The sequence below is a fragment of the Seriola lalandi genome, unplaced genomic scaffold (assembly GCF_002814215.2).
Source record: "Seriola lalandi dorsalis isolate HSWRI2012SDOR001 ecotype SW California unplaced genomic scaffold, Sedor1 jcf7180002054671, whole genome shotgun sequence".
NCBI lineage: Eukaryota > Metazoa > Chordata > Actinopteri > Carangiformes > Carangidae > Seriola > Seriola lalandi.
Genome location: NW_019525224.1, coordinates 1,623,517 through 1,637,512, shown reverse-complemented (window position 1 = coordinate 1,637,512; position 13,996 = coordinate 1,623,517). Strand labels below are relative to the sequence as shown.

At 39.3% G+C, this 13,996-nt stretch overlaps 1 protein-coding gene across 2 annotated transcripts in view; it reads right to left on the bottom strand.

The window, feature by feature from the left end:
* The window catches only part of LOC111666045 (guanine nucleotide-binding protein G(o) subunit alpha), an 85,898-nt gene that overhangs the window by 16,937 nt on the left and 54,965 nt on the right, over positions 1 to 13,996 (bottom strand). For both annotated transcript variants that reach the window (XM_023421241.2, XM_087177983.1), the window contains 3 exons: positions 13,350 to 13,510; positions 5,451 to 5,579; positions 3,880 to 4,009 (listed from right to left, as the gene is read on the bottom strand). In XM_023421241.2, coding sequence (XP_023277009.1) covers positions 3,880 to 4,009; positions 5,451 to 5,579; positions 13,350 to 13,510 — 420 coding nt within the window. The remainder of the gene's footprint in view (positions 1 to 3,879; positions 4,010 to 5,450; positions 5,580 to 13,349; positions 13,511 to 13,996) is intronic.

The window sequence follows — 13,996 nt, the reverse complement described above, 5'->3', positions numbered from 1 at the left end:
AGCTTAGAGCAGGAACAGAAAATGCAAGGGGCCCACCCACCCACATCCCACTTCTCTTGTATGTTCCCCTAATCCAGTGTTCACCCAGAGCAGTTATCATTTCAGACAATAGTCTGTGGCTGCGGTCAAAAAGTCTTTTTTGCTAGGAAGGTTCCTAACTGTGTGAAATGACCCGGAAGTATCTAAGTGGTAGCCATGATAAGATCTGGTCGAATTATCCAACTGCTAAGGAAAGGTGCTTCAGTCCTTCCTTTCTTATCTGCACAAGTCGTTTTCTTATCTCCAGTGTCTCGTAATTCCTCGCGGCAGCAACATTTAAAGCGATGCGCAATTCAACGTCAATAGCATAATTACGTAGCCTATTTTAAGTGCAGTTGGATTCTCTTAGCACCTTAGTGGTCTTTTCCTAAATCCTTATGAATTCTCTTGAATGAGTTCTCACATTTTTCCTTGACCCGGTGAAGGACGTGAAGGAAAAGTGGTTAGGAAAAGTAGTTTTTGTTGACTTTTCGACCGCTGCGCACGTCTGTCCGTCTGTATACGAGTGTGTTGTCAGAGAAACAAGACAAGGACAGCCAGAGAAAAACACAATGCAAGCAGTTCTTGAACAGAAACAAGTACGTAGAAGTACGTGTGGTGCTAGTGCGTGTAGTACTGGATGTGTTTTTGTTCATACGTCACACAGATGCTTATACAGATATACTCTTAACAGTCAAAACCTTTAGCATGGAGCCCCTGGTCTTTTATTTCTTTCCTGTCCTACCAAAATGAGAACAGTAGAAATCCACAAACCAAACAGAAAACCTGTTCTGGCACCTTATAAATCTTGCAATAGCAGATCCATGTCTTTTAGGTACTGCAAATGACAGGGTATCTGCAGGTCTTTAAAAGTCTTAAAAGCATTTCATCTATTTTTCTCAAAAAATGCCTTAGGATATTAACAAGTCTAAAAAACCTTGGGTAAATGGAAATGTTAGAAAAACGTTTTTGTTTCCAACTGCAGGCTGTTGGGAGAAATTATCTTCATTCACTTATAAACTAAAAGGGGGATTGTTGTGACAGAGGATTAAACTTGCATGTGGAGTTTCAGTCAGCACCATCAGACCTGTAGCAGACACTAACACCACTGCTAGCTACATCAGCTAGGGAACCTATCTCATAGTGGGGAAGTGTTGGTTTTAGAAAATAAATAAGTTTTTGGCTAATGCATCCATCCATGTTATTCTGCTTTTCTGCTTCAGCTCACATTAACTTGCATTAATTATATCATTAGGAGTTATTATATATACTCGTGGGAAGTAGTATACAAATGCATTGATTTTCCATTATACTTTCACACTTTAGCTAATGTAATAACATAACTTGGTGAACCATGCAGAAACTCTGAGTGAACAGCAAAAGAGAATGCTTTTGTTTGTTTCAGTACAACTTGTTTTACTTAATACTAAAAAATATATACAGTATATATAAATGCAAATGTCACGATCTATCACCCTTTTATTTCCTTAAATACATTTTACATGCTAGTGGTCACATGACCTTCAGGAAACCACGAAAACTGTGTCACATTTGTTGACGTTCTGAAAATCGGCATTAGCACCTCAAAACACTGTTTCATGTAGACATAGGCTCTGGCTTTAGGCAGCTTGAAAAAGCCTCTCAAGTAGACCTTATCAATAAACAATACAGTATGAATTTTATATGCAGTATCTTGCTTCGGAAGAGAATTTAAGATACAATAAAAAAAAAATCTGCCTCTACGTTCTTAGTATTATGGCAAAATGTTGTCATTGTAATTAAATTCACAGCCTGTTAGTGGCTTTAATCAACTGCCCAAAAGGGATATATGTATGACTTCATCATTCCCATTAGTGGGGGATTGTTATCTGTCATGCCTGATTGTGGAATATTGTTGCTGTTACAAAGTGCCTGTAATTTCTGAATAACATGCCATGGATGTCTCTGGACTTGGGAGCCCACTGAAAAACATTTGGTTATTTGCCTGGTGATTGAAACTCCCACACTAATGTTTGCTCTTTAAAAATAATAACACATAAGGTTGATACCATTAGCAGACCTGCTACTAATGTTGTCTGAGCAGATCTGTGATGTTTACTGGATTTGTATTATCTGTTGTTGTTTGTAATTGTGACGGGTAATTTCACACACTTTTTTTTATCACATATTGCCTTGTGTACTTCCATTTCATTTAGATTTTGAAGATTTCTCAGAAAGATGCACCGACAACCACTAAACAACAGACCTGAACTTGTATTTTAGCTGTGTGCTGTGTTGGTGTAGGGGTAAAAGAAATCACAATATTACGGTAAAACAGCCCCTTAATCAAAACAAGTTTCATCCTTGCACTGCTGTCTGATCCACTGAGGTATCTGAAGTCAAATATGCGACACGCAAACTAGAACCTGTTTCAGAGCAGGTTTTATGATGGATAGTTCATTCCTCATCTGACGTTCTTCTGGCGCTCCCAGCTCAGAGGGAGGCTTGATGACATCTGCATAAATAGAGCAGCTACTGAACACAATTTCCCTGCCTGGAATTCTCCAAGGAAACACTTCAGGCTTATAAATAGCATTGAGCACTATGCATTCAAATCAGCTTATTTGTTTTAGACGACATGACATCGTCTTTATAGCCACATGGTGGGTTGTGGCCTTTTATTGAGGAAACACTGAGCTACTCCATCGTAACTGTTTTACCGTTTTATTTATTTTAACCAAATATCAAATCAGTCCACACTGCTCTCCAGAGCCCTTATAGTTCTCAAACACAGACTCTTTTCAATATGCAAAAATTATACTAAACCAAAAAGAAATGTTTTTTAGTGATACTTTTGTTTAAGGGTATTTAATGCTTTTTCCTTAAAGTTAAGTAAATAAAGTACATTTCAACACCTACTGTGTATCTCAGAATCTAAAGTCACCATAATGTGCCTTTTGTAACCTAATATTCATGAGTTACTGTACCTGTCCTTCCTGTTATTTAAAGCAGATCATTTGCTTTGCCCAGACTGCAACTTAGTTTGCAGTGTCTATTCAGGGAAGAATGGTTTGCATAGAGAAAAATAACTCACAGATACAATGATCCTTTGTATTTTTGCACAGGAACCATCCAGCAGTGTGTGTACTAGAGCTGGAGGACTGTCCGACTAAGTGTTTTGTTAAACAAACAAGTCCAAAAAGTATTTTCAATAGCGCCGTCAGTCTGTTACTCTATTTACATGTTCTGTCGTGATATTAATCAGCACATTTTGGTATACCAAGATGAGATCCAGAAGAAACACTGTGGAAATCCACAGAATTAATGTTGTGTTTTGATAGCAAGAAAACTATGAAGGCAAACCAGTGTGATAAACCCATACAGATTCACATCAGATTTATGAGACAGATGTAAAGTAAGAGAAGCGGGAAGCAGATAAGTCTGCCTATAAGTCCTGTCATTCTATAATGAATATATAAAATATCTTTCATGGTTTAATTTATTTAGCAGCTCATGAAAGAGCAACAGAGACATTTATCCCTTCCTGTCTCAGGCTGTTACACAGACCATGTGTTTAATGTCAGCTTACGTGTTTTTCCTACATACAGAACAAGTGAACACTGTCTTTATAGTAGCTATTATATAGCCTGTGTCAAAATGTATTAAGGGACTATTTGCAATGTTGTTCCGCATCCTGAACACATAAAAGAGCCTTGGATACACTACAACTCTGATGCTTTTAGAAATAATGTTTCTTAAAAGGTATGTTCCAGTATTTCCAGTATAAATGGGTCATTAGGCTACACAGTGACAGAGAGAAAGCACCAGTGGGAGGGGCAGAGACAGAGTGAGAGAGGTCATACATGTGACATGTGTCCTTACCGTGGTCTCATCCTCATGCAGCACCTGGTCGTATCCGCTGAGTGCCACACAGAAAATGATGGCTGTGACATCCTCAAAACAGTGGATCCACTTCTTCCTCTCCGACCTCTGACCTCCCACATCAAACAGCCTAGTGGCCACAGAGAGACGAATGTGAAAAGGCACTCACTTATATATAGACACATAAAGACATTTTTTACATATCACTATGCAGTCACTCTCGTACATTCTGTCAGTTTTTATCTCATTGTAAATTTTACTCTTGAATGCACAAGCAACTGGCACATTTTCATGTGTTGCATCACTGGGGTGTTTGTGTGACATTTCCTCTTCCCTATATATTTGCTCAATAACACATTTGAATGTAAGAGAGCCATTACTTTGTTCTGGCCATTGGAGATTTACTGAATCTGACAATATCTTTCTTTTATGGCACCTTTTCGGATATTGATGATGATTTAGATCTGGTTTATACTTCATGTCATCTTGGGCTGATTGAATAGCTACTGAATACAAAAAAGCAAAGAGTGAAGTAACAAGTAAAAGTTGCCTTTGAACATTTTTAATGTGTTTCTCCTGTCTGTCCTCTCCATCCATATTTTAGCTAGCTTAATCGGAGTTAAATGGACTGACAGTATGACAGTGTTGTGACCACAGGATTAAGTCTGCGAGTGCTGTCTTATGCTGCATTATAATCTACAGAGAACAGTGGAAACACCACCAGTCACTGTCTTACTACTTCTGAGAGGACAAGTAAAAGACCACCTGATAGTGAATGTCCAAAACAAAACCTGTGAGATTATGAGGAATACAGTAGAGCTGAATCTTATCTGAGACTACATTAACCTTTTCCAGTAATTCACCTCATGTCTTCACAGTTGAGAATAACTACTTTCTCACGTATAAATTGTTTTTTTGGTGTGGTTAGAACAGAGTTCTAGATGTGATGGGTATAATGGTAGGAAGGTTAGTGGTTTACACCCAGTGCGGGAATACTGTTGTCTCCCACTCACTGCCTGACTGCCAGTAATAGCAAATGAGCTGGCAATATTTAGGCTTCTACAAAAACACACCCAGCACACCCCCTACTCACCTGTAACAGTAACAGTATAAAGCATCATTTAGCAGAACTAACATTTCTCTGCATATTTAAAATTAATGTGTGTATCTGAACAATAAATATGATGTGTGTAGATGAGAAAGACTGAGACAGAAAGTAATAGGAAAAGTGAAAGAAACATCATTCACACAAGAGGGACAGATATGGTAATTAAAGTAGAGGTCAGGATAAGACTCCTCCCCTCTTTTCTCATTTCTTTCCTCCTACAGTCCCATAATGCCTCTCCTCCTCTCTGCCATTGGTCCCATAGCTCCTTGCACTAATTGAATCAGATCTCATTAAAAAAGGCAGACAATCATAAATATAGACACGTGTTTAACGCATTTAATCCTATTAATTACAGACAGGAGTTCCTACTGTATGCATGGATAGAGGAGCGGACATATAGATGGGTAAAGGGAGTATTGGTGACATCTAAAGAAAAAGGGGACTGTCGAGAGTTAATACTGACCTGAAGTGAAGGTTTTTGAAGGTAAAGTGTGTCTCAACGATGCCTGTGGTCTTCACTCGGGTCCTCAGGATGTCCTGCTCTGTCGGCTGGTAGTCTGTTGCACCAATCCGATCTAGGCTGTCTAGGTAGCTGCACACAAACACACAGAGAAAATACAGACTGTAAATCAGCACCAAGCTACTTCTAGAGTAGTTATAACGAGGCATGGCAGGCCTGTCAAACTTTGGATTATTTCACATGCTGAAACCGTGTGCACTTGGCTGTTGTGCGGGCAATACTGAGTACACACAGAGTTTGGAGGAAGGTAAATTTTTATAGCTTTTCCAAAACCAAAAACACAAGAGCAAAAGCACAATGAATGGATTAAACTGTGCTCTAATGTCAGCTGCAGTGTGTCTGGCTAACCAGTTTACTACTTGCAGAAGAAACTGAATGGTACAAGGCAAAAGAACAAAAACTCACATTACTTTGTGGAATTACTGGTATTATTAGAAATGTTCTGTTCATGACTAACACATCCACTATGTAGTACTTCCCTTATTCATGAAAGCCTGTCCTGAATGCTATTAGAACATAGTGTAAGCGGCTCTGTACTGCTCTTTATTGGATTTGGGGAAGTTTAAACTTAAGCAACCACAGTCGGTTTTACACAAGACAGGTTTGCCAAACACGCCGGTTAGTCCTCAAACTTAAAGCTTTTTCTCATGAGCTGGTGAGGATGGATGACTTTTCGCCTGGTACATGCAACATGCATAATATCATGTACGCAGCCATCAAATGGTTCTATATGATTCTCCTCGAGTCAGCTGGAAGCATTAAAAAGTCAAGACATCATTTTCAACCAACTCTTGGAGCTAGCATTAGTTTGATTAGCTGGGCTAGCAACTGCTGATACAATACGACTAGAAATGAGAAGCTGATTTTGTCTCTCTCTATTTAAAAATCAAGGACTCATTGTTCAAAAAAATTACTATGAATATTGATGGTAAATCTGGCCACTATCATTGTAACCAGTATACTGATTTTTGCTGTGTGAAAATGCTTGACAGGCGTAGCGACAGTAACTATTTAGGGCGGGGCTTAGCAAATGGCCAGTTCTCATACTGAGTGAAGATGAATGTGTTTTCATTGGGTGTTAAGCCACTCATTCAGTTGTCTGCCTCAGATCCACCAGTAGCTCCCTGCATCTCACCTCTTAGTCTCATTTAGTGTTGAGTTTTCTGATCACACTGACACAGTAGGAGTATCATCACTTCAAATGGATCTATCTGTATTCAAGTTTAAACTTAATAATGTATTTTATGGCTGGGATGGGCTAACAGTTAACATTACATAACAAGCATAATGAGACACCCACCCACTGGATTGCTGTCATTAATAATGAGAGTAAATGTGCTATTATACTTTGCCCCTGTATTGACTGCAGTTTCTTTCCTCTCACCAGAGGTCAGAGACCAACTACAGATTAACACTGGTACAATGGTACCAGTGTTGATCTGTAGTTGGTCTCTGACCAGGTATCTATGTCCTTCTTATCTCTATTGGACGATTTATATGAAATGAATCGTCTGTTAATTTGTTCTACAGTACTTTAAATCTAATTACTTTCATTTACTGGAAAACAGAAATTCCTTGGTGGTAACTTCAAGGATTATACTAATCTCCAGTGATACATATTTTCATTGTCTCTGTTTGGCTGATACCTACAATGAATAAAAGCTGTCAGTACTAGTTGGCCGTGTACAATACAAATACATAAAGAAACTAAGTTACCACATTGAGTGGCCACTTGATAAGGAGTGAGAAAGGGAAGTAGGTAGGCGAGATGACTGTTCAGTTATGTAATGGAATATCTCTGGAAGTGGACCTTTATTTTTTAATGTAGAAGTATAAATCAAATAATCCTGAATAGCACAGTTCAAGAGATTCATTCTCTCAGCCCTTGGAGGGCGGCTCTCCTGGACATAACTACATTACTGGCAGAATGTTGCAGCATTTAAAATGACAATAATGCAATATCCAGGCTTAAAATGACACTTCAGCAGGGTGGACAGACGCCAGTCAGAATCTTTTACTTTTACTATTATGAGACGTCATGTGTCCCTTACTTTTAACCCCGTGTATTTTGCCTTTACTGAGTTACAATGGTGTAATGCCCTGTCTGGAAGATTTTATCCCTTGCTTAATCTGACAGCTTCACCTCTAAAATCAAGTGCAGAGTGAGGTCTCAGCAGCTGAATTATACAAATTATTTTTCCACACAACAGCTATTCAGACACTGGTATTCTAAACCAGCAGCAGTAAGTCAAAAGAGCAAGAGAGAATGTAATATACCCACATCATGCATCCATATAGTGTAATGGATGTTTTTATTTATAGATCGGTGAGAGTGTTGTTTGAGAGCTTTTAAATGGATGCAGAGTTACTTCAAGATCACAAGAGAAAAAGTCGATATTGGGCTGATGGTGCCAAGAAGTAGTTGGTACACACACACATTGCACTTGCTCACAGCTTCAGTGGTAAGAAATATTGATTACACAGAAAGGAATATGGGTTAGACTGGGGTTTGGAGAAGAAGTAGATAGGGAGAGCTGAGAGTTCTGTTCTGCTGGACCTTGATTGGTTCTTAAATAGAAAATAAATACAAACATATAGCAGGTTGTAAACAGATCTGTCTACTACACTCAGGGAACCTGACAGGATGAATTTTAATGATCTGGTGTTACAACACATTTAAATTTACAAAATGAAAGGTTGTTGAATATATTAAAGGCAGTCAAACAATACAGAACACCTCATCACAAATGCAGCTCCGAAACAGATAGACACACTTTTACTGTGTAACGCTTAAGACATACACGAAAATATGAGAAAAATACTGTGGGTATTGCTTCATGATCAAATATATTCCAACACTTTATGACTTGTGATGAGCTGAACCTCAGTTACACTAAAAGGTTGCATTAACGCCATGGAAAATGTAATTCTATTGCTATTTTTCTTTAATTCATCACTGATGCAGCCTGTGCAAAAATTAGGAATATTAATTCTGTTCTGTTCTGTTCTAACCCTAACCCTTATTTTCCAATAACAGTTTCTACAGTGGCTCTAATTCAAGTTCATGTATTGGTGGTTTGATGTGTTCACCTTTTAACAGAATCAGCCCAGAACTTGAATATAACAAAGATCAAACTGCTATTGCTTTACCAGACACATAAACCCAGGTTATAAGATCTGAAAAGCACCTCTGGCTCTACCCTCTGTCACTGGACCCTGTAAGGTCTGCAAGCACCTTACAATAGTTAATGCAGTATACTGTATTCTTTCTTACACACACAAACACTACTTAAAACACTGCATAAGTATAAACAAACTGAATGCAATGTAAGTGATGATGGAGAAGTTTAATTAGCTGACCGGGATGTATTGTCCCGTCTTACCAAATGATGGCTGTCGTGCACATTTTTGTTGACTGACAACTGAAAGAAAAGCCATTTTTAGCCAATGCCAATTTCAATTTGTGCTTCAGAGAGAAACCTTTTCAGAAAAAAACTAGTGTCAAGTCATGCTGACATACACAGAATCTATCGGATTGATCTGCTTCAGTGTGGGCCAAAGTTCAAAGAGGATTCTGGCATTTATTGGAAAAGAATACAATGGAAAATCCAGATGAAATAAAGCCAAATAAAGAATACTGTGGGTAGCCAAGACAGGGACTTTTCATAGATGAACAGATTCTATAATTAATTAATTAATAGTGATAATAATTGCTAGATGCAACCCAGTATCTGCTCTACAATGTCTCTTCTTTCTCTTTTTCCGGACAGAGTGACAAGTCTCCAGTATTTAAGGAATCAATTAACACCTGAAAATGCTAGTAGGCTGCAATCAAAATTGCCACTAATGCTGGAGCTCATAGCTGTCACTTTCATGACCTTTAGCACCGCAGGAGGTTGAACCCTCTCTGAATAGAGGCAGTCTGCTCTTCCTGCTCGCTGTTGTTACCCCCTAGTCATTATTCATAGAAGCATTTTTGACATGAATTCACACTAACACAAATGCTCACATTATTTAATGTACAGAACTCCTGTCCCCTCAAGGTTTATATCTTTGTGTAAGTCAATTAACACCAAACCCCAGTGTATGCTTGTGTATGCCTGGTGATGTGCAGTATCACAGATTATCACTAAAAGAGTGTTGGGCACAAAAGAGAGACAACTGGAGAGAATGATGTCTGTGAGGTGATAATGACAAGGGCGAGTGCTTTTGTGTGTTTCCAGCATAGAAAGCTACTGAGTTTCTCCCGACAAGCTGCGATATTCACCACCGCCCCCTCAACAGTCTGTTAACACACACACACACACACACACACACACACACACACACTCCACCCATCCCTCTGTCAGAGTCTCTTCTGTTTTCAGTAGCCTACAGTTTTGTTAATGTGTAAAAAGACTCATCACACTGACCACAAATTGCGGACTGGTGGACTGGTAGTCTCTGGTGCTTAAGTTAGAGGACAATCATATTGATCACTTGCTGTATTAACTCAAGTGCAATGACCCTACATTAGCCATTTACTTTGGCATGTGGTTCACCACAGAAATAAAATCCATCAACCAACGTTATAATGCAGTAGCTTGCCAAGCCTACATCCACCGTACTGTCAAAAAAACATCATGTTTACATCAAAAAAGTTAATATATAAAAAATGATGCCAATACAATTGTGCCAATTATGCTTTGACATGGGTATAAGCTAAGAAATACACATTAAAGCAATTGTATGTTTTTACAGGATCAGCCCAAGGGAGGTCAGCTCAACTGTCCTGCTTCATAGCTGCTGCTAAGTAACCAGATTTTAGATGGTTAGTTGTCTCCCCTGCTGTGATGTTCCAACACATATTTACAACCAGCACTTGTCACAGAAGCTGCAGCAACATGATGCAACATGATACAACCCAGCCACAATATAAAAAGGCTGTGAATCGACACAGGAAAAAGACTTGTCATTGGTTAGCAGAGCAAAGAAAAAGGAAATAAATCAGGAAATTTCACACAAGCAATGCATTCGCAAAACTGACAAGATCATATCATCGATTTTTGTGTTCTAGAGTCGACTAAATTAGCTCTCCATAATGACCTGTTGAGATGTTCAATGGTGTTAAGTAACTGTATGCAAAGCATGTTGCAGAATCAATATCTGTAGCAAAGCGCAGAGTTATGCCATTTCGTCCAGCGTTTAAATACAATTCTAAACAGGTTTACTCTGATTGCCTGCTATTAGCGGGGACTATGCACTTGATCAATTGCATATTGTTTTGCAATGTAAGAAACCAATGCACCGAGGCCATGCTCATGTCCAGAGTCCATTTAACTACTTCATCTGGCATTTTAATGTCACTGCATGTGTGTGTACTGAGGATGGCGGCCAAGTGGGTACATGCATACCATAGTGTCACAAAGGCAGGGGATGTAAATCATAGACAGAGCATATGTGTATTGTGGTAAATAGGTCAGTACATGCAAGGCATTTGCACACAGATAGAGAGAGAGAGAGAGAGAGAAAGAGAGAGAGAGAACAGTGGCTTCAGGGAAAACTTGCCCTACTCAGAATAGAGCTTTCTGCTTTCTATGTAATAAAAACACACATCACATGCATGTGCGATTACTAACACACACCCACACAAACATCCCCTACTCCTCCCACAACACCTAACACCTTACAACCCTAACCCAAAAGACTGACAACATGTCCTAACTTTGGAGAAATATCACACACACCCCACACACAAAGTCAAACTGAGTGTGGTCTGATCATGTGATATCTGTCCTATCAGTTCATTGGCTGGCTGGCCTGTTCTGCTCCACAGGCCACAACATAATAGGAAGTGTGCATCAATCTTTAATGTGACATTTAACAACGAACACACAAACTGACAGAGACACACGCACACACACGCTTAACACTCACACACACACACACACACACACTCTCACACACACAGTGGATGTTGTTTGAGTTAATTGACCACATGTAAATGTTGACAGGAATCAACTCCCTTCCAAGATGTCTGCAACAATTAGAAATGACTCTCTCTCTCTCTCTCGCCATATATCTTGCTCTCTCATCACTTTTGACTTGCTGACTTTTTTTGTCCCTTTTGTCTTGCAGTCTGTATCATTCATGTTTTCTTTGCCTACACTGTTTTGATTTCTCATATTTAACTTTCCTTCCCTTATCTCACAATATCCTTTGTACTATATCCTGTCCTTTCTCCTTCCATCTTTTCTCATGTTCTCTGCTCTCTTCACTGTTTATTCTGTCTTATGTTACCTCTATGTTTGCATCAGCCTTGTTTCTACACATTTATTCTAAGTGAGAGATTCCCATTCAAAAGGTGCACATGCTGTGATCTTGTCTATAGATGTGGTTTTTTATTTGTTCTATTCAGTCATTAGTTTATGGACTGACCTGTTGGACCATTGCCTCCTATTTCTACAGACGAAATAAAACACAACAAAGTAATATGTACAAAATAATATATAAGTTGGGGTTTGTTGTACCAGACATAACATTAGGCAGAAGTAGTGTTGCTATGGTAACATTCAGAATGGTGGCTGAGCCGTCGACTTGACCTATGTTTGATGTATCCAAATATATGATTTTACCAAGCACCTATCACCCAGTCACAGTCAGAAACAATTAATAAAATGTGTTGTATAGAGTTGGTGTGCAGTCTTTCATCTGGTCATGACACATCCTGCTGCCTCTGATGTCCGCACTCAGGACTTTTGTATGACTTTTCCCTCAGTTGAATATTATGAGTCAACGACTCACTAACTAAATATTTTACTAGTATTTCCAGACGAAAATGACTTTGTGGTTTTCCCCATAAAAACCCTGTCGTCATATGACTTACATTGGTTTAATAGTATAAGCTATATTCACTACATCCATGGCTGTAGCCTGCTGTGTAAGAAAGGTGTATAATGTGTGTACTGCACACAGAAACATAGATCATTGACTCCCTCCATCATTCTACTGCAATATTTCTTCATGTCGCTCTGTGTAATTTCTCTGGATGTATGGTACACAATTAAACTAGGGCTACACACACACAAACATGGCACTTGAGGGAAATTACCCCCCCAGCCCACCCCATTTTCCCTCCCTGTGTTTCTCCTGCTGTGTCTCTCCACCCACACACAGGCACTCAGCATAAATCAGGCTTGGTAGGTTCAATGGTGATTGACTGTGTGTCTTAATAGTGTATTGTATGATCACATTTAGAAGATTATAAATACATAGTGGTGTGTGTATGTGTGTGTGTGTTTTTAGAGTGAGTGGGTAGATAAGGGGGGGCGGGGGGGTAATGAGTGATCTATTGATCTGGACTTCGAAAATAAGGAATCAGCTGGGGAGGTGGAACACACACTCACACACACACACACTTGCACACATGCACTACTGTGCTGAGTCAGTGATATGGTACCTCTGGGGGTGCTATACAAACACCACTAAATTCAGAACACACACCCTATTTTGTTCAGTTCACTATAAACACAAACCCACACACCGGCTCACAAACAGGGTAAATGTGCCCTTTTTCTAAGATGTTGGTGCTAATTAGATGTAAGTTATAAGTTGATGAGATGATATATAAGATGATAATGGCAGGCAGACAGAACACAAAACTCAGGACCTTCACTTGGTTGTCAAAGAGCTGTAGCATTTTCAGATGAATGTAGTTTTAATGTTATAGTCACAGTTTACTGTCAACCTGACTCTGATCACCTGCCTGTCCTGCAGACTAACACACATCGATTTGAGTAACTTCTCAGTGAACTGTCCAGCCCTGACTCACCCATACACACATAAATGACCACATGTACGTACTACTGCGCTGAATCGTTGAGCTGGTACTCTCGGGCGCGGCTGAAGCACTCCTGGATGCCAGAGTCGGACCACAGACGCATCATGGCGGAGAGCAGCTCGGCAGAGTAAGGCTCCGTGTCTTCCATACGACTGACGACATCGCACACCATCTTAGCATCCGCCTAAAGGTGACACAAAAGGGAAGGAGCAGCAGGTTAGCATTCTTAGTGGCTCGAGTTGGAGCAAGATCTTTTGAATGACTCTAAAGGTGCTGAAATGCTGTGACATTACTCAAACATCAGCACATGAATTATAAGACATTAGTATAATAATTGTAAACAAACACAACCATCACAGAGGGAATGTCAGCGTGTATAATGGATTTTCAACAGTGTGCCTTTAGGCTTTCTAAAGTACAGGTGAAACTCAAAAAATTAGAATATTGTGCAAAAGTTCATTCAAGTCAGCAATTCAACTTCAAATGTGAAACTAACATGTGATATAAACTCAGTACATGCAAAGTGAGATATGTCAAGGCTTTATTTGTTATAATCTTGATGATCATGGCTTACAGTTTTTGAAAACCCCAAATTCAAAATCTCAGAAAATTAGAATATTTGGAAAAGGTTCAATACTATAGGCTCAAAGTGTCACACGCTCATCAGCTA